Genomic DNA, 22,535 nt, shown 5'->3' on the forward strand with positions numbered 1-22,535 from the left:
TACGTGGAAACAGGACACAGAACTGCATATACATTGATCTCAGAAATATAATAAATAATTTACACACACATCTTCAGAGGAAAAGCCTGAATTGGTAAATATCCAAATGTTAATACTATTTTTTTCAGACTGAGATTTCTTTCCTTTATGGTTTTGTATTAAAAGTAACAGGTGTTGTTTCACAGCCAAAAAAAAGGTGGGGGGGGGCGTGGGGGAGCAGAGGTTTTAAGGCAGCCAGAATAGGCCGGTCAATGAGATTCCTTAGCTCCGGGCTTCTCCGGAAAGCGCTGTCCGTGCGCCCGCCCCCCACCTGGTTCTCAGAGCTTCGGGCTGACTCGGACAGAGAGTGCTCGAACGCTCGCGGCCGCCGGAGGAGGCGACGGGCTTGGCGAGGCGCGCGGCCAGGGGTGGGTGGAAGGTCGGGGGAGGGACTGAGCCTTTCTCCTGTCGGGAGCGAGATCTGGACTGCGCTGGGCGTCCGGAGCCCTGGGCCAGCCCCCCGCCATCGCGGCCGCCGCCCTGTCCGCTGTTACCCGGCCAGGTGCAAAACGCCTTGTCATTGGGAGAGTCTGCGGTCGGAGCATTGAATTACAGCTCAGCCGAGCCCGGGTAGGGCGGCGGGGCTGGAAGATGAGCGGAAGCCCCTGTTCTCCGAGCGCCCGCCGAGTAGCGGGGTAAGCGCGGTTGGGGCGGCGACCGGGTGTAGCCCCCTGGAGCAGCGCGGGGCTGGCCTGGTTCTCTTCAAAAGCCGAAGATCTGAGCCAGGGGCAGCGATCACAACCGGCCTCCCTCCTTCAGCTTTCTCCAGTTAGGGAGACCCACCAGCTGCGTCTCGATCGTCCCCGACCTTCCCCAGCCTTCTCCGCGCGCCCTGGGCGCACGGGGCCCTAACTTGTGCCAGTCATGCTGAGGGTCTTCATCCTCTATGCTGAGAACGTCCGCACCCCGGACACCGACATCAGCGATGCCTACTGCTCTGCGGTGTTTGCAGGTAGGAGGGGCCGGCATCCCCGCAGGCAGGGAGGGTGAGGGTCGGAGAGGGGCCTCCTGGACCTCCACCTAGGGAGCTCCGGGATGGGAGAGAAGAGACTCCATGAGCCGGGCCAGACTGACTTTGGGTGTCTCAGAGACCCACATCCTAGGGAAGGGGCGACCCAGAGGGAAACCGAGGCAAGGTGAGAAGTGGTTGAACTGCACTTCTCTGGGACCTGGAAGCTGAGGCCAGGTTGGAGCTCCGTTGGGCCTGGAGGAGGGGGCACATTTCTCCTCTCACTCTTCTGGATCTCTTAAAAGAGGTCTTTCCTTTCTGTGGGCAACGAAGCTCTCTACTGCAGGGATCCCCTCCTCTGTGCGTGGAGGGCTGGGTCTCAGGCCTATTTATAGCCCAGCTGTCTTCCCCAGCCTGGGCCTGGCAGCTGTCCTAGGCCCCAGCTCTCTATCACAGGCTGGGTAGGCTGGGTTGGCCGGCCTGGCCACTGGGGGCAGAGGCACCACCCACCTCTCCAGGGATCCTACTCTTGCTTTGTGTACAGGATGGGAGAAATTAAGCAGCTGGTCCAGCTAACACCAGCACCAACCTCTAGGAACTTTCTCCCCTCTGCACTCCCCTCCCACCAGACTAGAACTTGTTGGGGAGTGGTATCTGGGGAATGCTATCTTCATCATTCTTGAACAAAGGAGCCTGCTCCCCTATCCGGTTGGGACCTCCCAGAGTAAAGCCTTCCTATGGTCATGAGTGGACTTCTCCTCCAAGAGGTGAGGGCCAGGCCCCATCTGTTTACCTGGAAACCCCTCAAGGCTAAGTCAGAGCTGTGGGCTACCCAGCTGAGTCTTTGGGTTTGGAGCCACCCTGGGAGAGAAGGACCAGGGTGTGAGAGTCCAACCCCCACCAACCGATGGGTTTGCTCTTTGTCTCCATGACTTGTCATTTTCCTTCTCTTCAAAGACCTGGCTTCATCCCAGGCCCCCTGAAATCCTGGCAACAGCTGGTCCCTGGCCTTTCAGCAGAGCTCTCTTTTCGAGCTCCTGGATCTTCGTGTTCCCAGCCGCCCATGTGCACATGTATTCCCAGACACATGTCCACCCAGGAGTGCCTGTGACATCTCCAGGGTTCCAAGGGGTAGAGGGTTAGAGAACCAAGACATGTGTCCACAGCAGCACACACCGATGTGTCCTAACAGGCACATACGCCCACACACTCCCAGATATGAAATCTGGGGTTTCTTAGGGAGGAGTCCCTGAAGGGGCCTATGGCCTGGGAAGCAGCCTGCGCCAAGAGGAGAGGGACAGAGGAGGAGTGGGAGGTGACACTCCAGCTGTACTTCTTTGCTAACATTCAGCTTTGACCTGTTTTCAACCGGTTTCCCACAGTGGCCTCCGGAAATGAACTTTATCCAGGTGTTTCCAGGGGGAAGATAAAGGCATGAATGGGGGGCCTCCTCACTTCCGCTCCATCCTCAGCACTGGGCAGGCCAGGCCAGTGGCCTCACGGAAGGCCTTGGACTCCTCGGTGCTCAACTCCAGGGAGCACCATTCCCACTGTGAATGTCCCCCTGAATGAAGGGAAGGAGGGTAGTGTCACCGTGGAGGGAGGGGGAAAACCCTGTACATTGAATGGCTGCCTCTTTCTCCAGCAACCCCTGGGGTGGGGGAAGAGCCCTAGCCCAAGGGCTGAGCAGTCTTTGTGATGGTATCCTCCAGACCTGTCCAATGCTTCAAAGAACCTGTAGGGGGGGAGCCGCTGCCTTGCCCTGCCTGTGTCCTCAGGGGTCTTGCCTCCTCTGATGCCCGTTCAGTCAACCACATTTTCCTTCCCTGATCACAACCCCCATCTCCCAACCCCCCCACCCCCACCCTAGCACACACATACTTGCCTCATGCTGTGAAGTCCCCCTACCCAGGCCAGGCTCTGAACCCTAGCAGGAGAAGGGAAGGAATGAATAATGTATGGGAAAGCACTTTCTAATCCCTGAAGCGCTTTGCCCACAGGGATGTGGCTGGTGCGGCTCCGTGGCTGTCCGTGGGCAGTCTTCCCCATCCCCCACCCCTCATCCTCCATCCCTGTCCGTGACTGAGCCCCTCCCCACATCTGCCTGATGTCAGTCTGCATTCTTGCCCTTTGCCCGCTGCCTGGCTCCTCTGGGTGGGCTCCCCCCTTCCCTGAGGAGAAGGGAAGTACGTTGTCTCTTGTTGACAGTGAGTGCCCCCAGAGGGGGCTGGCTGGAGGCCCGCACTGCCAGTCATGGACATCACTGCCAGGCAGTCATGGGGGAATGCAGTGCCTCCCTTCCCTAGCCCTGGACACATTCCACCTCCTGCACTGGCCAAGCTCTTAACCCATGTCCAAATTTGGCCTCCCCACAGCATTCAGACCTGCTCACTCTCCTTCTCTCAGCCAGGGCCTGATTAGTGAATGATTACACAGAAGGTTCTGGTCTCTCAGAGCGAAACAGCCTTCTGGGAAGTATTCCCTCACCAGTGAGCCTGGATCTGGCCTTCGCAGGCCCTTTAGGCTTGGGGCCCACAGAGCCCCTCCTTTGGCTACCTGATTATAATATCCCAGAATGACACCCACTCTGTGCCCGCATAACTTCATTTCATGCCCACTGCAGCTTTGTGAGGCCAAAGGGCAGGGATATTATTTCCCTTTAGAGAGGAGCAAATAGGCCCAGAGCAGTACAGGAGCCTGGCCAAGATCACACAGGGGTCAAAGTACCTCCCATCCTCACCCCACCCCCCCTCTTCACCGCCCTCTGTTGTTCTCAGCACCCATGGCTCATGAATAAGAAAGTGCTTTGGAAAGCATACCATGGGCTGCCCACAGCCAGGGCAGGGCTGGGCCTGAGCCAGCAGGGGGGGTGGGGAGGTGGGGGGGAGGTGGAAGAGCTTGGGGTACCCAGCATGGGGCTAAGTCAAAGTGGGGGGGGCATATAGGGAGTGTCTTATAGGCTGCAGGGAGTGCCTATAAGACAAAGGACCAAAACATGGAGGATTCTGAGTCTAAAAATGTGTATTCATCCCAAGGAGAGAGAATGGGCATTCATTAAGCACAAACAATGTACCATTTTCAGAAGCTGTTTCTTTAAAACCCCACAACAACCCTCTGAAAGAGACATATTTAACTGATATCCAGCTTACTAGGGGCTAGACACTGTTCTACATAGAACTCATGAGCTAGATCACGTTCCAGCTATAATTTGTACCACGCACTTTATGTAGACATTTGACCCTCCTCCCAAACATATATAATAGCAACTAGTATGCTCCCACTTCACAGACAAGAAAACTGTGGCACAAAGAGGTTAAGTTATACACTGGTGAGTCGTGGAGTTGGGAATCAAGGCCGTGCGCTCTGGCTCCAGAGCCCCATCTTTAACCACTTCACCATCTCCTTTGGGTCTTAGCTTTGATTTTCAGGAGACAAGCAGGAAGAGGTGGAAGAGCAGGATTTATCTGCTCACACCATACTGCTTGGCACTCAGTACATATTAAGTATTAGTTATATAGGATTATATATACATTTATTATAATTATTATGACAGCTGATATGTATTGTACAGGTACTAAGAAATCACCTCACACACCCAAGGAGACTCTCACTACTCTTTTTACCTGGTCATTCCAGTCGTCAGCTGTCTGTCCAGCTGCGGTCCTTCCAGACTGGGCACAGTGGACTCAGTGGTGAGTGGCCATCCCCTCTGCCTCAAGGGTCCCTGGTTTTGTCTCCTCTGGCTGCCCCTCCTGGAGCAGCCCCTTCTGAGCTGAGGCATTGGTCCCTCTGCCTGATATCTGGCCGTGACATTCACCATGGTCTAGGTCTTTCTGGGAACAGAAAGGTGTCCCTCCGGTGAATCCTCAAGCCCACAAACCTCAGTCCCTCTCCCCAGGCCAAACTCACTCTCCGTCTCTGCTCCCCGTACACTGGTCTCTTTCCGAAACTGGTTCATTAGAATGAAATGGGAACCAGGAGAGTGCAAGCACCTCTTGCAGACCTACTGTGTGCCAGCCACTGTGCCGGAAGGGCCATTGTTCAGTTTAATCCTCCCAGCAGCTCTGTGAAGTATCATTCTCTTGATTTCATGATAGTGGAAACTGTCTCTGAAAGGTCAAGTCACATGCTTTAGGGCACACAGCTATGCAAACTCAGCTTCCAAACAGGTCCCCTCGCCCCCTGACGACCCCACCATGGCTCCTAAGCTGGTACCATCACAGAGGTCCCGGAGTGGCCTGGAGTGCAGAGGCGCTGTCCTTACCTGCAGTGTCAGGCGGGACACAGACCTGGCTGCAGGTGGGCTCCCACTAACTGGGGCCATGAACACAAGAGTCTCTCTCACTCACCTAATGGTTGATGTGTGGGGAGTCCTGGACGGTATGGTTCTGACCCACAAGTCTTCCGGGACCCCGGGTCCTTCTGTTTTGTTGCTCTGCTATCTCCAGGGGTCCCCTTGACAACATGGTGGGTGACGACTCACCGTGATAACCTGTCCTGCTGCATGCACAGGAGTGCCCCTTCCCAGACAGTTCCCTCCTGCTCATCTCTTGGTCTCATCATGGCCGTATCTAGCTGGGAGGCAGGCTGGGAAATGTAGTCTTTCTGTTTGGCTGGCTGTGGGTCCAGGTAAGACAATGCAAAATTTCTGTGAAAAAGGGGAGAACATAGGAGGGAGACAAGTTGAGGTCCCAGGACTCTGTCTCTGAGAACTGCATTCCTGATACAAGTCTCCTTGGGAGGAAGCCCCCTTTAGGCCTCAGCTGCACTAGAATGTCAGCCGTCTCATCAGAGAGAAGTGAACGGCCACCAGGCTGGGCTTCTGGAGGTTGGGGATGGGAAAGAAGCCTCAGGAAGTGTCCCGGGCTCAGGCCACCAGCTGCTGATTTTCTGGTGTACAGAATAGACGTGTGGAGCCTCTGTTCCTTGGACACAAGCCAAATGTTTGTACAAGTCCCTTGGAATATTCCTCTGGAAATATTAGATAGGCTCCCTACAGATTTCCTGTGCTGCCTCTGATAGATTAGGGCGGGAGGAGGTGGCAGGGAAGTAGCATGGCCTGGAATCACTGTGACAATAATAAAAAAAAATATCCTAAATCATCACATCCAAAATTCCTCCAGGGGGCAGTAGTGCCCTCCTGGAGAACGATCCACTTAACCTCATCATGGGATTGGAAGGGCCACTGGGGAGCCAAGTGCACGGTCCACTGCGGTGACCCCAGACGGGCTCCTATTGTGCACAGGGAATAAATACCCAACCGACTAAAACAGCCTTGGTCTCTCCCCTCACTGACTCCACCATCCAGCTAGACCTCACACAGGTGGTTACACATAGTGATTCCCTACAGTTGCAGTGAGTGCCAAGAAGGAAAAGTGTGGCTGTCCCATTGTTCACCAGAGGGACCCAATCTGGACCTTGATGTCAGAGATGGCTTCCCCAGGGAAGCGATCTGTCAGCTGAGGCCTAAGGATGAATGGGGGTGGTCCTGGAAAGAGAGAGGGGAAGGCATTTGTGTGCAGAGGGGACAGCAGAGCTCCAAGTTGGGAGAGCTCTGTGAGTTCCCCAAACTGAGAAAGCCACTGAAGCTGGGACTCAGAGTGAGGGGTGGAGGGGCCTTTCTCAGCAGGTAGAGATAAGAGGTCTGGGCTCTATCCCAAGAACAAGGGAGGCCTTTGAGGCCTCATATTTGTTGTTGTTGAGGATCATATTTGTTTTAGGATCGATAATGGACCGGAGGTCGCAGGCAGGAGAGGGTAGTAGAGGAAATGGCTCTGGGGAGGAAATTTGGGTGTTGTGGGTACACCGATTTTACTCAAGTGTGGGGTGTCAGCAGGGAAGATTCGGGCTTCTAGTAAGTGAAATCTCGCCTCAAGTAGACTTTAATAATAAACAGCCTTAAAGTGATCTTCACTCCCAATACTTGCCCCTTGGAAGGAACTCCCATTGTGTACTAGGCCCCAGCTTGATCCAGAGACATGATCCAGAGACATGGCAGGCTCTGTACAGGCGCGGGGCCTGGAGGGTGCTGTCCGGGCTGCGGCAGGGGACCGAGTGGGCAGCCGGTGGATCTCTGTGCTCCAGGGAACACAGTCTCCCTTGGACAGACACCCCCGCCCGCGAAGACGAACAACCCCAGACTGCTTGGGGGAAGTTGAGAGGCGGGTTCGCGAGGGCTCGGGGCCCAAGAGAACGGCAGCCTAGGCCCCGAGGGGGGTGGTAATGGGGAGGGCGGCGCAAGGCCCGGGCTCAGGGTGCCGCGTGTCGCTGCGTCGCTTCGCACGCTCGTCCAGCGCTCGCTCCAACTAGTAGTTTGGCGCGGACACTCGCGTTCTTGCGGCCGAATGTCCCTTCCTCCTTCGCTCATTCCTCCTTCGCCCCGGTTTAGCTGCGCCTCGGGAGTGCGGGCCCGGGCTGGGCGCAGCCGGGTGCAGAGCCGCGGCCGCCCGCGGAGGTCCGCACGGGTGCGCTCGGGGCTCGGACGAGCGGGGCGGCGGGCTCCGAGTCGCCGCGGCCTGGCGCAGCTGTGCACCCCTCGTCAGCAGCGCTTCCGTCTCCGGCCCGCAGCGACGAGCCGCCGAGGGGGACCGGCGCCCCCACCCGCGCGCTTCTGACCCCGGCCCCGCCCTGTCCACCAGCCGCAGGGCGGGTCGGGGCGGGGGCCGGGGTGGGGTGGGAGAGGGTCCGCCCAGCGGGTGTCCGGTGTCCTCCCCGCGGCCGCGGCCAGGCGCGGGGACTGTTCCGCGGAAGCGCAGCGAAGGCGACAGCTCCCTTCTGGCACCGGTGCCGCGGAGCCGGGCGCTCGCTTGGTGGTGCCCCGACCCTCTGCTACCCCTCCCGCTCCCGCTCGCGTCCTGCCCGCGCGCCCCTGCGCACCCCGGGCGGGCGAACCATGCTGTGCTGTCTGCTGGTGAGGGCCAGCAACCTCCCCAGTGTGAAGAAGGACCGGCGCAGTGACCCGGTCGCCAGCCTGACTTTCCGAGGTGAGAGCCCCGTGGCCGTCGGCCCCGCGCCACCCGACTCTTGGCGCGCCCGGCCGGGTCTGCGGCCACCTCTCCGGCACTAATCCTAGCCGACCGCACAGGGATAGAAATCTCAGCCCTGCAGGGAGGACCGGGAGGATGAAACCGAGCATAGTAAACACCAGTGCTCTGAAATTCTGAAACACTGGAAGGGCCGTAGTAGGTCAACAGTTTTTACTTTCCTAAGACCTATACGGAGAGGTAATAAAGTTCGAGCCCTTACCGACAGGGCAGTGGGGATAGGGATGGGAGAAGAAAGATGGGTGCAGAATAGAGAGCAGAATCATGATCACTTAGAAACTGGGCGTGTAGATGGTGTGTTTTTGAAACTGTCTTGATTTCATTCATTCATTCATTCACTCATTTGTTCGCCCATCTTTACTGAACACTGTCAGTATTGAATCACCATGTCTCAAAGAGCCTTTGCCCCTACAAGGGGTGCTTGGACAAGAGAGTGTGTCTCTCTCTGTAGCAATGGAGGACTTGAAACTCCCCTTCTCACTGTGCACATTTAACCCATCCTCTTTGAGGCAGACATTCCCATGGGAGGAGGTGTCTCAGGAGGGGCAAAGGAAAGAGGAAGGATATGTTAAAATTAAGAGAAGGGGGGCACCTGGGTGGCTCAGTGGGTTAAGCCTCTGCCTTCGGCTCAGGTCACGATCTCAGGGTCCTGGGATCCAGTGCTTCATTGGGCTCTCTGTTCAGCAGGGAGCCTGCTTCCCCCCACCCCCGCCTTCTTCTCTGCCTACTTGTGATCTCTCTGTGTCAAATAAATAAATAAATAAAATCTTTAAAAAAATTTAAGAGAAGGAACAATGGCTGTGAGTCAGGACCCCAGTTCTGCAAAGACAGGTACAGAAAGAGAGGAGAAGGGGTTTCTCTCTTACCAGGAAGCGTATCCTGCGGTTTTGTGGAATTAAAATATACGTGCCTCACAAAAGATGGTCAAAAAGTAGAGGGAAAAGTGGCTGGTGTTTTCATGTGATTTGAAAACTGTGAGGGCACCAGGGGGCTCTTTAGCTCTGACCCATGATCTCCATCTGGTGCCCAAGCCCCCTGGAATAATAATGATCATAGATGGTAGACATGATTTGGCAAAGTGAGAACTCTTTGCTTTTCTTCTTTCTAATGAGACAGTTTACATTTTTTAAAAAGATTTTTATTTATTTATTTGACAGACAGATCACAAGTAGGCAGAGAGGTAGGCAGAGAGAGAGAGGAGGAAGCAGGCTCCCCACTGAGCAGAGAGCTTGATGCGGGGCTGGGATCATGACCTGAGCCGAAGGCAGAGGCTTTAACCCAGTTGAGCAACCCAGGTGCCCCGAGACAATTTACATTTTATCTCTCTTTTGAAAAGGTGAGTGAAGACATTTTAGAAAATGTTGCTATTTTCATTAACTGGTGACATTCCTGGGAGCCTACTATGAAATGCAACTTCATGACAAGGTCGCTAGCTTGTGTGCCTAAGCCATTCCCTTATAGAAATTGTGGGTCTACCCTTGAGGGGAAAAGAAGTTCTGTAAGGATCTTGAGACCAGGGGCCTACAGCAGCCTAGGTCTCTTGGATGCTTTGGGGTCTGTTTACAGCTCTCTTTCCCTGGTTCTGGAACAGTCTTGTGGTAACTTCCAATCTCTCCATTCCGCAGATAAGGAAATGGAAACCTGGGCAAGTATATGTGTCCAGGTCAGTGGTCACGACAGGGAATGCTTGGAGGGGGCAGTGCCCTTGAGTTGGGAAGGTGACCAACTGTGTTGAGGCCCCTCTTGGCTGTTGCCCTGGCCTGCGTACCCCACGCAGCTGCTGTCTGCCTAGTGTCTGCGTTCCCCACCCTTTGTTATTTATTTATATTGAAAAGCTCCTAGCAAAACTGAACATAATAGACTGTAACATCTCCCAACTATTCAAAGTCTATTGTTTTTTAAGGCCATGCTGCAATACCGCCATCTCCAAGAAGGTCCCCAGGATTCCCCTGGCATTCCTTAGTCTCTTCTCTCTCTGTGTAGACAACACCTTGCTCCGTCTACTAGAGCACTCACGGCGGCCAGTCTGCGCTCACACTTAGGATGCCGTGACTCCTCAGGATGGAAGTCTGTCCTCTTTTCATCAGGATGTTGGGTACCATGGGTGCTCTGGAGTGTTTGCGTTCTTTCTGGCCCAGGCTCTGCCATCCCTCAGAGGTGCCTCGGAGCCTCATGCAGTCTGGAGCGACGGTCCTCAAACTTTTCCATGCCTGAGAATCCTCTGGGGAGTATGGTTGCAAGACAGATTCCTGGCCTCTGACCCAGGAGGTCTAAGTGACCTGAGGCTCAGCACTTAACATCTACTTGATGCAGAACATTTGGGAACCATACCTTGAGAGAAACTGATGCGGGAACTGGTGAAATGTGAAATTAACGCCATTCCTTCCTCCTCTCCCACCCCAGAGGCTGTTCATGCTGCAGGCTGGGGCCGAGCGGATGCTTGGGGAGAGAGGTCGTTAGAATCAAACCCAGAATTTACAGATCATTCCTTCTGGGGCGCTCCATCCAGCTGCACATCAGAACCATGGGGAGGGCTTTAAAAAAGACCACGGCTAACCTCTATCCGCTCCTATCTTAAATGGCTGGAGGGGTTTCTAAGAATTCTCCAACGTTTCAGATGTGCAGTCGGGGGTTTGAAGGCTTGAGCCTGATCCCCTCCTGGCACGGAGGGGGCTGTGATCTGCTTGCAGAGAAACCAGCCTGGGCTGTGTGCTTGGCTTCCACTTGAAGCCCGAGATGCATGGGCTCGGCCGGCCTCACTTTCCCTGCTGTTGCTCCCAGGGCATTCCAGGCAGAGATGTAATTTCAGGACCCACCTCCCAAAATAGACTATGATCTCTGGGAGGCTGGACTCTGAGGGCACTTTCTGGTTTCCCTCTCTCAAGTGTTCGGGCTGGAGGCTATTAATGAATACTTATCATTCCTTTGTTCTTGTATTAATTAAATAATTAGTGAACTAGAACTCCCATGAGTACCTGGGCTGTGGCAGATAGTTTTGCCTGATTATCTACGTGAACGAGCAGCTTCATTTCCTATAGCATTTAACCATCTGTACCTCTCTTCTGCCCCGCCCATTTTCCACCAGCTAATGTGAATATTTATGTCCTTCCATTTATGCATTTATTTCACTGAACAAATATTTATTGAGCACCTACTATGTGCCAGATGCCAGTCAAGGTGCTGGGGATACATCCAAGAGCAAAATCAGATCCTCTTTCCGCTGGCGCTCAGACATCTTATTTCCTTAAGGGTGTGATCTCCTGTGAGCTGGCTTGGTGAATTTCTACCCTGCTTCACCCAGGGTCACCAGCAAGAAACAGGACTCATTACTGCTCCTTCCCTTCCCTCAACCTGTCGGGGTCTCTTTTCTGCTCCTCCCTCCCCCGTCTCTCCATCCTTTCCTCCCTTCTGACTCCTGGAGAGGTCTCTGGGCTCCAGGCAGGAGCCTGGGGGACCTTCTAGAATGCTCTGAATGGAAACACTCCTGAAGGACATATGTGACTCCCCTGTAGAGGGAAGGTGGGCTGCAGGGCTCCGGGCTCACCAAATCTGGCTTTTTAAACATTGAAAGTGACTTTAAAACATTGAAAATAGCATTCTACTTTCTTTTTGTGAATACAGTATCGACTCAATATGAAAAAGGACCATAATGTAAAGGTGTGACACAAATAGTAAAGAATGGCCCCAAATCTTGGTACTTTGAATTAACTTAGCAATTTGATGTATTTCCCCCAAGATTCTTTTTTCCTCTTTTTCAAAAAAGCAATTTTAGTTGTGAAATTTAACATCCGAGTAAAGTACACATGATATAAATGTGTGCTTTACTGCACTGACTCTCAGACATTTTGGGGTGTTGCCACTGGGTGAGGTGGGGGTGGAGGTCTGCTAATGGAATCTAGCCAGTAGGAGCCAGAGAGGCTGCTAAACATCCCATAGCATATAGGGCTGCCCCACAACACCCACAACAAAGAATTATCAAGCCTCAAATGTTCATAGTGGCAAGGTTGAGACACCCAGCTGTAATGAGTAAATGAAGAGGGGCTAACCATCTATATTACCCAGGACAAGGAATAGAACCTGGCCAGCCACCACCACCCACAGAAGACCCAGACTCCTTGCCTTCCTCTGTAGAGGTAATCCCATCCCATATTTCTTTTTTCAAATGTATGAATATTTACATTTTCTTTTTTTAAAATTTAATTTAATTTTTCAGTGTTCCAAGATTCATGTTCAAATATTTATATTTTCACTCAACAATAATAAACCAGGGGTATCTCTCTATGTCAGTAAATATTCTTTGACACACCTTTTAAAATGTCTGCATAGTATTTTATTATAGGGCTGCACCCTAATTCAGTGAACCAATCCCCTATGGATGTGTACTTAGGTTGTATCAAATTTTTTATATTTATAGCCAGTGCTCAAGTGGTACTATCACCATAAGAAATACCCTGGTGGTGAAATCTTTGTCTCCATATTTAATGATTTTCTTTGAGTAAATACTGGAATTGGCATTGACGTGTCACAGGTTAAAGTTGTGTGTAAGGATTTGCTGCATTTCCCAAATTGTTTTCCTGAGAATCTGTACCAGCTTTACCTTCTCATTAGCTGAGTATGAGGGTGTATTTTCCTATAATCTTACTAACACAAAACATTATCATGCTTTCCTAGTCTTCTTTAACTATATCTTAGGTTCAAGTAGTATTTGTGATATTTCAATGTCATTACCTACTTGCATTTATTTCTTACTGAATTGCTTTTTAATTCGCCCAGTTTTTTGTAGGGGGGGAGTTTGTTTTTTTTTTCTTAGTTAGTTGCAAAGTGCTCTTTATATATTAAGGATGTTAATATTTTGTCATAGGTATTTCAGATTTCTTCTGCACTTCTAATTGGCCTTTTGAGTTCAAAGACTACCCCTCTCAGAGTGTATTCCATCACCAACCACCACCACCTCTTCCTGGCTAGCTGTTTCCTGGAAAGGGTAGTTTCAGTTAGGATTTAGAAAGATGGATATTAGGGTGAGAAATTGAGGATGAGAAGAGCAAGACACTTTTCTCTTTTCAGTTGCTGTTGCCTTTTGGTTTTGTGTTGATGCTTTGAACTTTTATCCTGTTTTTTGTCCCATGGATATTCTAATGAAGTCACAACAGAATGCCCCAAACAGAGCAAGTCCTCATATGTGTCTGTGGAGTAATCAAGGCAGCCCGCAGGATCTTCAGGTGCCGGGCAGCTTCTTTCAGTAGATCTTGTCTCCTGACTCATGGGCAGAAACAGCCTGTTTCTCTCTCTCTGGGAGTCTGGAACACCCCATCTCCTATCCTTCTCTCTGCTCTGTCTCCAGATGAATGGCCCCACCAGCCACACTTGCATCCATGTCAGAACCTGAGATATCTTCTGCTCTCTTCTCCTTTTCCTCGTCCCCACCCAAGCGCTGGTCAGCGGGCCTCAGACCCGTAACCTGTGTCCTCACCATCTCACACCTGGACTTTTAACAAAAATGTGGTAAAATACACATAACACAAAATTTGCCACCTTAATCATCTTTAAGTGTACATTTCACTGGTATTAAGTTCATTCATAGTATCATATAACCATGACCACCATCCATCCCCATAACTCTTTCATTGTCCCCAACTGAAAACTCTACCTGTTAAATAGTAACTCCCCATGTCGCTGGTAACTGGCCGCTTTCACTTAGTATAATGTCCTTGAGGTTCATCCATGATGTGGCCTGGTCAGAATTCCCTTCCCTTTGAAGGCTGAGTCATATTCTATTGTATATATATCCCACATTTTGCTGGTCCGTTTGTCTATCAGTGGACATTTGGTTTGCTTACACATTTTAACTACTAGGAGTCATACTGTTGTGTGCATGGGTGTACCAGTATCTCTCTGAGACCCTCCTGAACTTTTATAAAAGCTTGTGACTTGTCACTGTCTTTACGCCCACCACCCTCCAGCTGGGGTGCTGGGACTCCTGGACTTCTCTTTCTCTCCATGTAGCCTCAAACCTCCCCTCTCCACAAGGCCTCCAGCATGATCCCTCCCGTAGAGTAGCTGGTCTTCTTATATGGCCACTCAGGGATCCCAAAGGTGTGAAAGCAGAAACTGTGAGACCCACTCTGAGCCACGGGGCCAGCTCAGATCAGTGTGTAGGGGTACTATACAAGGATGTGAATGCTGGGACACTGGCTCATGGGGGTCATCTTTGGAGGCAATCTTCCCTACATTTTCAGCTCCAGGAAGCAGGGACAACTTTCTTCATTTGGCCATGACAACAGTAATTAGTTCTGTTCCCAAAACAGTGCAGGCACATGATAGGTATCAGTAAATATCTATACGCCTTCATTTCCACCACTCCCCTACATGGGTTTCAATGTCCCCATGTATTAGGGAGAGCAACGGAGTCTTAGTGTTGCGATGCTTCACTTTTTTGTGCTTAAAAATTTTCTTGTTCTGGTAAATATATATAACATTTACCATTTAAACCATTTTCAGATGTACAGTTCAGTGGCATTAACACGGCCACATTGTTGTGTAAGCATCACCACTATTCATTTCCAGAACTTTTGCATCATCCCAACTGAAACTCCATGCCTCTTACACAGAACCTGCCCATTCCTCCTCCCCTCAGCACCTGGAAACCTCGATTCTACTTTCTGTGTCTATGAATTTGACTGACTATTCTAGGTACCTCATGTAAGGAGTGTCATATAATTCTGCCCTTTTGTGTCTGCCTAACTTCGTTTAGCGTAATATTTTCAAGGTTCTTTTATGTTGTAGCACATGTCAGAATTTCCTTCCTTTTTCAGGCTGAGTCATGGCTCATTGTTTGTGTATCCCACGTTTTGTTTGTCCATTCATCTGTTGATGGACATGTGGGCCTTGGGGTCTTTGAGGCGTGTTGGGAAATGAATCAGCACCCCTCAGCTTTTCTTTGAACCCTCCTTGGACAGGGATGAATCCCACTGATTTTACAGACTGAGTGCACCCCTCACTGAAAACTGCTTCTTTACGGTTTGTCTTCTCTATGATCCCACCGGCCGCAAAGATTCCATTGCCATCGGTGTCATGAAAACAAGCCTCTCTGCTTCCTGTGACCTTATAATTGTGTTGTGGGGATGTGGGGCTACTGGGGGATTGCCGGTTGGCTCTGCCAGAGCTCCGGGTGCTCCCTTCCACACCGTAAGTGCTGTGGGTGTCCACCATCCTGGGGCTAACCAGCATCCAGGGCCACTGAAAGGAGCCTGTCCCTGAAAGGTGGGCCTGGAGGTACGTGTGAAGCCTGGAGCCCAGACTGCTAGAGAGACAGCACCCTGGCCTCTGACAGGTGAGCCTCACCAGGTGATGAGCAGAAGGGTAGGGACGTGGCTTCTCACGTGAGGCTATGGCTATGTCTGACGCCGGGGTGTCAGGAGATGTAGGGGAACTGCTTAGAAAGGGCACCCCAGGTGCTGGATGGGGCAGGATGGGCTATTGTCTTACCTTTGCTCTTCCCTGTCTCTGAGCCACCCTCCTCCCCCCGCCAGCCTCCTTCCCATAGCTGTAGTCTTTATCAGAGTTGGCCCAGGTGGGGACCAGGACCAGGATGGTGTGCTCCATCATTCTTGTCACACCCCTTAACTCTCAATGCTCAAGGGCCAAGATGGAGATTTCTTTGTTCTTCGGTTCTTCTCTGATGACCTTCGTTTAAGGCAAGATTGTCAGACTTTTTGGGTTGTTATCCACAACAAGAAGTATATTTTATATCAAGACATAGTGCACATATGAATGTCTATATGAGAATATAACCCAAAGTTTCAACTAATGGTAATGTTGCAGTGAAAGATATACTCTGATACTTTTCTTCTCTATTCTGTCATTAAAAAGACATGTTGGTCATCTCACTCAGTTGATGTCATGGCCTACTAATGGGTCCCAATGAGCAGTTTGAAAAACACCACTACCGAGCAATGAGAGACCCTGGTCTGGGGTAGAGTAAGGGTAGGTTGGCTTGCGGAAACAAGTGAAGAATTTCCATGGGGGACAGAGGAGTCCTTGCATGATAGGTTCATTCTCCCTCCCTGAGTCATTCAGTCTGGAGGAACACCCCGAGGGCTACAGCATGATTCTCATGGAGGCTGGCGGGCCCCCAATTCTTCAGAACCATCCGGGGAGAGGACATGGTCCTCTGTCCCCAACCCCAGCATGACCTGTGGGCTCTTTAACTATTGAGTCTATTAAATTATACACATAAAGCCACATATCTCAAGGCCAAAATTAATGATCCAGGACAGGACAGGCCTAAACCCATGACAAGGAAGGAGCTCTTTGATGAACTCTTTCCTAATTAGCAGCATGCCTTCCTTTTCCTTGGCAGCTGTGGGTCACGTGATGTGCTGGGTTCATGTTTCACTTCTTTCCTGCCTCTCTTTGCGGTTGTAGTGCCCCTCAGTGACCCCTCCCTTAATGTCACTCAGAGGGTCTCAGAGTCGATCCTTCTAACCAGACTTAGTGAAATCTCACTGAAGGCCTTTGTTCACCTCAACTTTGGGAAAGGCAGGAAGTGGAAAATGCTTGAAAGACACTTTGCACAGGGCTTGGCACACTCTGTCCACTTCATACCGTCCAGGACACCACGAATGCCTCCCAGTGGTCACCCCAAGAGCAGCTACAGATGGGATTTTCCATGTTACTCTTGTAGGTCATGGGAAGTTGACAGGGGAGGGGAAGTAGACACTGAGACTGAATCTCGTATCTCCTCAAAACTCTATGAAGTAAACATTTTTCTTATTATCCATTTACCATCAAGGGAGCTAAAGCCCAGAGAGGTAATAAGCCCTACCTAAGGTCACACAGCAGGGGCTTTTATTTGAACGACTCCAACACTGCGTCTGTCCCCACTGCTGGGAGACTCACCAACATGGACCACAAGAATGATTCAGCCAGGGCAGGCCTGGTCCAACTCTGAGAAGATGACTCTTGCCACTCTCAGAACACCTCCTTCTTGTTGTGACTCCTCTTATCCCTTCTGTCCACTTATATGTTCCCCTACTATTATTGTCATGTGATGGCATTCCTTGAGAAGAGTGGTTCTATCCCCTGGTGATGATGTGAACTTGTAGCCAACTTGGGAAAGAAAAGGCCCATTCACTGGGCATTCCATTACAGGGCACCTTGTTATATCCTAGGATTACTGACATGAGTAAGGCATGGTGTCTGCCTTCTGAAGATCATAGTCCAGTTGGGGAGAAAGACACAGAAGCATATAATTTCCCTATATTCCAATATGTGGTCAACCATCTTTGCCTGGGAGAGTGAGGGGAGGCTTATCAGAATGGAGACAACTGAATGGGGTATTAAAGAATCAGTAGAAGTTCACTAGATGCGGGGGAGGGGAAGTGAAATGAGCTCACATCAAATGAGTCTGACTATCTCGTTTAATTTTCACAAAATCCCATGGAGAAGTATCATGAGGACCTTTTAGATGAGGAACCAGAGGCTGAGATATGCAATGAATTTCCTGAGAGTTCTTTCAAGTGTGTTAGAGGGACCCTTGGGGGAATCCCCAAGACTCTCTGAGCAGGTCTGCAAGGTTTCAGCTATTTTCAGAATAACCTGAAGGTGTTATGTCTTTTTCATTGCGTCAACATTTATACTGATGGTACAACAGTGACGGAAGATGAAACTGCTGGTATCTTAATCTAGTGGTGGACTTGGTGCCAAGTTATACTTGGCATTGTATTCTTAATCCTCATGTATTTGCAGTCTTTTTTTTTTTTTTAAAGCCAGTTTAGTTGAGGAATGTTCTTGATACAGCAGCACAATGATTTATTTTATTAAACTCGATCCTCAAGTACATGTGTTTGTGACAGTTTGAATGTTGAGACAAAAGCTTACATAGAGCACGTCTGCTTCACACTGAAAAATGAAGATGGTTGCAGGAAGAAGCACATGTATGGTTGCTTGAGTTGCAAGCTGAACCAGCCAGGGTGGTTTTTTTTTTTTTTTCATGGAATATTGTTTTTACTTGAAAGAACGACTGACAAACGGCACCTATTCAGACTTGGGCCTTTGACTGACATTTTCTTGGAAAAGGAAGAGTGAGTGTGCCACATCAAGCAGCCATTTATTATTTGTTGTCAATCATAAAATTTGAGCTTTCAAACCAGAATTAGAATTGCAGGAAGTTGTCTCTTTCAGCATCTCCGTATTTAATGACTTTGCTGATAAGAGTGATAATAGTACTAATGAATGTGATTTTTTCATATTATGCAATCAAATGTGTCAACCTTTGGAAGCTCTACATAACTCAATTAGCAAAAACTTTCCTAGTAACCAAGGCAAGATATTATAGAATTGTACATGGGTAGGATATTCATTCAAAGTACAAGACAGAACCATGGACTTTAATGTCTCAGAGTACAAAATGTCCCTCCACCTGCTTTCAGGAAATACTACTTATGCAGTTTTTGGTGTAGTATCAAAGAAGGATATCCACAGTTGCCTGCAAACTTATTAAAATGTGCCTCCTCCTCTGGCTATGTATCTCCTTGGGTTTTTCTTCCTAGATGTCACCCGGAACGAGACATCTCGACAGATGGAATGTAGAAGTAGTTATGACAATCCAGCCAGGCATGAAAGAGATTTGCAAAGTATAAACAGTGGCACTTTTCTTTTTCCTTTGCTTTTGAAGTTATAGTTACTTTTCAGGAAAATATGTCACTTCTGTTAACATGGACGGGGCTCATCACTGTTAATTTCAGATTAATTTTAAACAAATATTTTTAACTTTAAGAAGTATTTATTTATTTTAAGTAGGCTCCACACCCAATGTGAGGCTTGAACTCATGACCCTGAGGTCAAGAGTCCCAGGCTCTACCCACTGAGTCAGCCCGGCGCCCCTACATAAATATTTTTAAATGCCTCAGTTGTTATTTCTAATATGGTAAAGGTCATTAGATACAAGCCATCTAAATAAAATCTCTTCGGGGTCCTTCATAAATTTTAAGAGTTATGTCCTGTGATCACGAAGTCTGAGAACCTCTACCCCGAGGCTTCATGGGAAGTAAATGTTCTGTGATGGTCTGTGTCATTCTAAAGCCCACACTCTTTTGCTACATCAGTGATCTGTAGCCAGCCATGAGAGGGGGTTGGGATTTCACCCTGCCCCACTTTTCCAAGGCCTTGCGGGGCTCTCAGGGTCCAGACCTTATAAAAGTTGAGTGGTCCACGTGAGACCAGAGCCTTCTTACTGGAGACTCTTGGACAGGTGAGGTGGAATCAGGGGGTCTTTACGCTCCAAGCCAAATGTAAGTTCTGTGTCTGACTCGCTACTTTTAACAATCCTTTGACCACTGAGTCATTTCTGTTCTGATGCTTAGCAGAAGGGTTGGACGTGGTTAGGCTTTTCTGTGCCTTCCATCCACTCCTCCATGCCCAGGGTTCCAGAGGAGTCGCTCTGGCTGGCTGCAGTCTGGGGCACGGTGGGTCACCTCTCAGCTATGACTGTGTCAGTCCTTCTTGTCTACCCCAAACCATTCTGCCTTCCATTGGCCCAGCCACTGCGAGCCTTGGGGCAGTGTTCTTCAGACAGACCCCTTCAAGGCAAGGGTGGGGGGGACTGTTTATAATTGATGTAAAATTCCCATCTCCTAAAATTCCTTATTTTAACCATTTAAAAGTGTGCAATTTTGATGGTTTTTAGTATATTCACCGGGATGTGTGACATCATCATTCTAACTCCAGAACGTTTCATCACCCCAAAAAGAAATCTCCATGAAGTGTTCGCTCCCCATTCCTATCTCCCCCCAGCTGCTGGAAACTACCAATCTGTTTCCCGTCTCTGGATTTGCCTCTTCTGGCAGTTTCATAGAAGTGGAATTATACGATAGGTAGAGCTAGATGTTTTTAAAAAGAAAAACATTTTCCATGAAGATCCTTCAACCTTTATAAGTTAAACAAAAATTTACAGTTAAACAACTTTATTTAGAAAGTCCTAACTTCCTAACAATAGAATTTGTTATTGTTACGTTGCATAATAACATATTATCTTAACGGTAACAAAGTCATTAAGAAAAGACAGACTGGGTATTTTCCTTTAAAAACATTCTTGTGGTGGGGCTGCTGTTTCTCAGTCCCAGAGCTGAGAGACAGAAGTCACGCAGCTGGCATCAGCCCCTCCTTGTTGCCCGGTGGGATTCTCAGGAATCCCTTGCTTTGGCGAGGTCTCCTTTGGCCGCAAGCGGCAGGCAGCGAGGCTCTCAGAAGCCGACCCTAACTCCGGGCTGGGGGGCAGGTGTGGGGGTGGCCAACGTCTCTCCACTCTCCCTTTGTGTCTCTTGCAGGAGTGAAGAAGAGAACCAAAGTCATCAAGAACAGTGTGAACCCCGTGTGGAATGAGGTAGGCAAGGTTTCCATTCTCCCTCCTTTCTCCTCTGCTGCCACTGTCTCTGCAGTGACACGTTGGGGGTTAGGGCTGGAGGTGGCTTCTTCAGGAGTATTGTCAAGGAGGGGATGGGCTGCTGGTCTAGTATGTCAACTTAGTCCGCCTGGTGCTAGGAACCTGGGAGGAGGGTTTGTGGCCTGGCCTGCCAGGTGAGTAGAGGCCTCTCTTCTGTTGTGGGTGTGGCCTGGGAAGAAGAGAGAGGTCTTCTGTTCCTCTTCCTCCTCGCTCTCATCAGCCAGGTAGAACTACCAGCCAGGTCTTTTAGGGGGCTCTGTGTCCTGACCTGACTCCCTTACACAGGCTGTTCTTCCTGCCCAAAGCCCACCTCCTCCTGTCAGTCCTCCCTGATTAACCAGGTCCTCAGCCAGTGCCCTGCATATGGCCCCCTGGGGGTCCTGTGGGAGCTGAGTGCCTTGTGTGGATAGGGTTGGGACGCACCGGGGTACCTTTGCTCTGAGGAGAATGCCAGGGCCTCAGGATAGGTATCCCTAGTGTGACACTAATTTGTGCTGCCCACCATGGGCCTGGCTTCTGCATGAGCACATCGATTTCGGTCCCTGACGACCCTGTGGGATCGCTACGTATTTCCCCCAGCTGTGCTCCTGGCCTGGCTTCCCGGTGATTGGTGGAATTGAGCTGGGGGAAGGGGGCCATGGGAGACTGACCTCCTTTTCTCTTCTGCTGCCTTTGGATTTCACTGCTATTCATGTATTCATGTATTCACTCATTCACTCATTCACTCATTCATTCATTCACTCACACATCCACCCACCTACCAGCACTGTTCGTGGATGGCTGTTCAGTGCCCTGGGGAGACCAAGGTGGACCAGACACAGTTTCTTCTCCTAGGGGGCCACCAGTTAAGAGGTGTTTTCTCTTTTCATTCCAGGGCTTTGAGTGGGACCTCAAGGGCATCCCCTTGGACCAGAGTTCCGAGCTTCATGTGGTGGTCAAAGACCATGAGACAATGGGGAGGAACAGGTGAGGTGGGCAAGGGGGAGTCTTTGGCCTGAAGGTACAGGGAGGTTCGTGTGGACATAGTCTCCAGAATCTGGAGTCTGGCCCTGAAGAGCTGGTGTTTCAACTGGGCGTTTATTGAAGATGTGCCTCTTGTGAGCCTGGCCTCGAGGGAGATGTTGGGGAGGGGCCTGCCTGGAGGCAGGAACTCAGCTACGGGTAAATCTGAGGCTGCAGGGGAGGGAGATGGGCTCGAATCAGGTGTGCATGCGTGCGTTCGCATGGACAGCCTGTGCCCCAGGGAGCAGGGAAGAAAAGGCTCCTTGTGTCCTGCTCCAGCCCAGGGGACCCTGGGTGTGGCCCCCTCTCCCCGCCCCGCCCAGGCTGGTGTGGGCAGCGGCGCACTCCAGCAGCGGGCTGGCAAAATGAAGCTGCGACTAGCAGGGAGCTCTTGAGAAAGGCTTCATGGAAGAGGAGGGACTTGAGGTGAGATTGTGGTTTAGAAGTGGGAAGGTGATAAAGGGTTGCAGTGACTGCGCACGTCCCTGGGGCAGGCCTTTCCCTTGTTTCGTGTATGTCGCGCGGAGGGTTTCTAGGCATGCGCGGTAGAGGAGCGAAGCTGTGGGGGGCAAAAGTGGGCTTTTTACAGGCAGGCGATGGGTCCTTTCTCCTGTCTTTGAGCTGCGGGCCTTGTATGTGCTGGTGGTAGTTGGGGGGTTGGGGGTGGGCAGGAACAATCAGGCTTGCAGATGGATGGCGCTGCTTGTTGTGGGGTCCGGTGGTCCGGCGAACAGCCTGTGAGGCCCCGTGGCCTTGAATGTGAGGGCAGAGTTCGGCCTTCCCGCTGGGCATGGCAGGATAGGGCTGTGTTAGGTGCCGCCGGGGGTGCGTCTCTGCTCTTGGTGCCCTTTCCTGAGGCACGGGCTTGCTGTTTCGTGATCTGCTCACAGGGTATCTTTGTCTGGGAACTGGGTCAGCCAGTGTCTGAGGCCTGGAAGGCCTGGCTGTGTTACCCTGGGGTGGGAGAGGGGAGAGAGGGGAAAAGGGAGGAGTCAGGGGCCTAGGAAAGGCCAGTGAGGGTCTCAGGATGCAAAACATCTGGGAAGTTTGAAAGCTTAAA

General features: G+C 50.7%; 1 protein-coding gene across 15 annotated transcripts in view; it reads left to right on the forward strand.

Annotated features, from left to right (window-relative positions):
* Positions 1-903: 903 nt before the first annotated feature.
* The window catches only part of LOC111147978 (dysferlin), a 212,479-nt gene continuing 190,847 nt past the window's right edge, over positions 904-22,535 (forward strand). For 8 of the 15 annotated variants that reach the window (XM_022504291.1, XM_022504294.1, XM_022504293.1 and 5 more), the window contains exons 1-3: positions 7,881-7,971; positions 20,358-20,413; positions 21,348-21,439. In XM_022504291.1, the coding sequence (XP_022359999.1) occupies positions 7,881-7,971; positions 20,358-20,413; positions 21,348-21,439 (239 nt within the window). Of the gene's footprint in view, positions 992-7,880; positions 7,972-20,357; positions 20,414-21,347; positions 21,440-22,535 lie in introns of those variants that run through there. The other 7 variants (XM_022504296.1, XM_022504295.1, XM_022504300.1 and 4 more) reach the window with 1 other exon arrangement.

The sequence above is a fragment of the Enhydra lutris genome, unplaced genomic scaffold (genome assembly GCF_002288905.1).
Source record: "Enhydra lutris kenyoni isolate GAN:26980312 unplaced genomic scaffold, ASM228890v2 scaffoldscaffold18, whole genome shotgun sequence".
Lineage (NCBI taxonomy): Eukaryota > Metazoa > Chordata > Mammalia > Carnivora > Mustelidae > Enhydra > Enhydra lutris.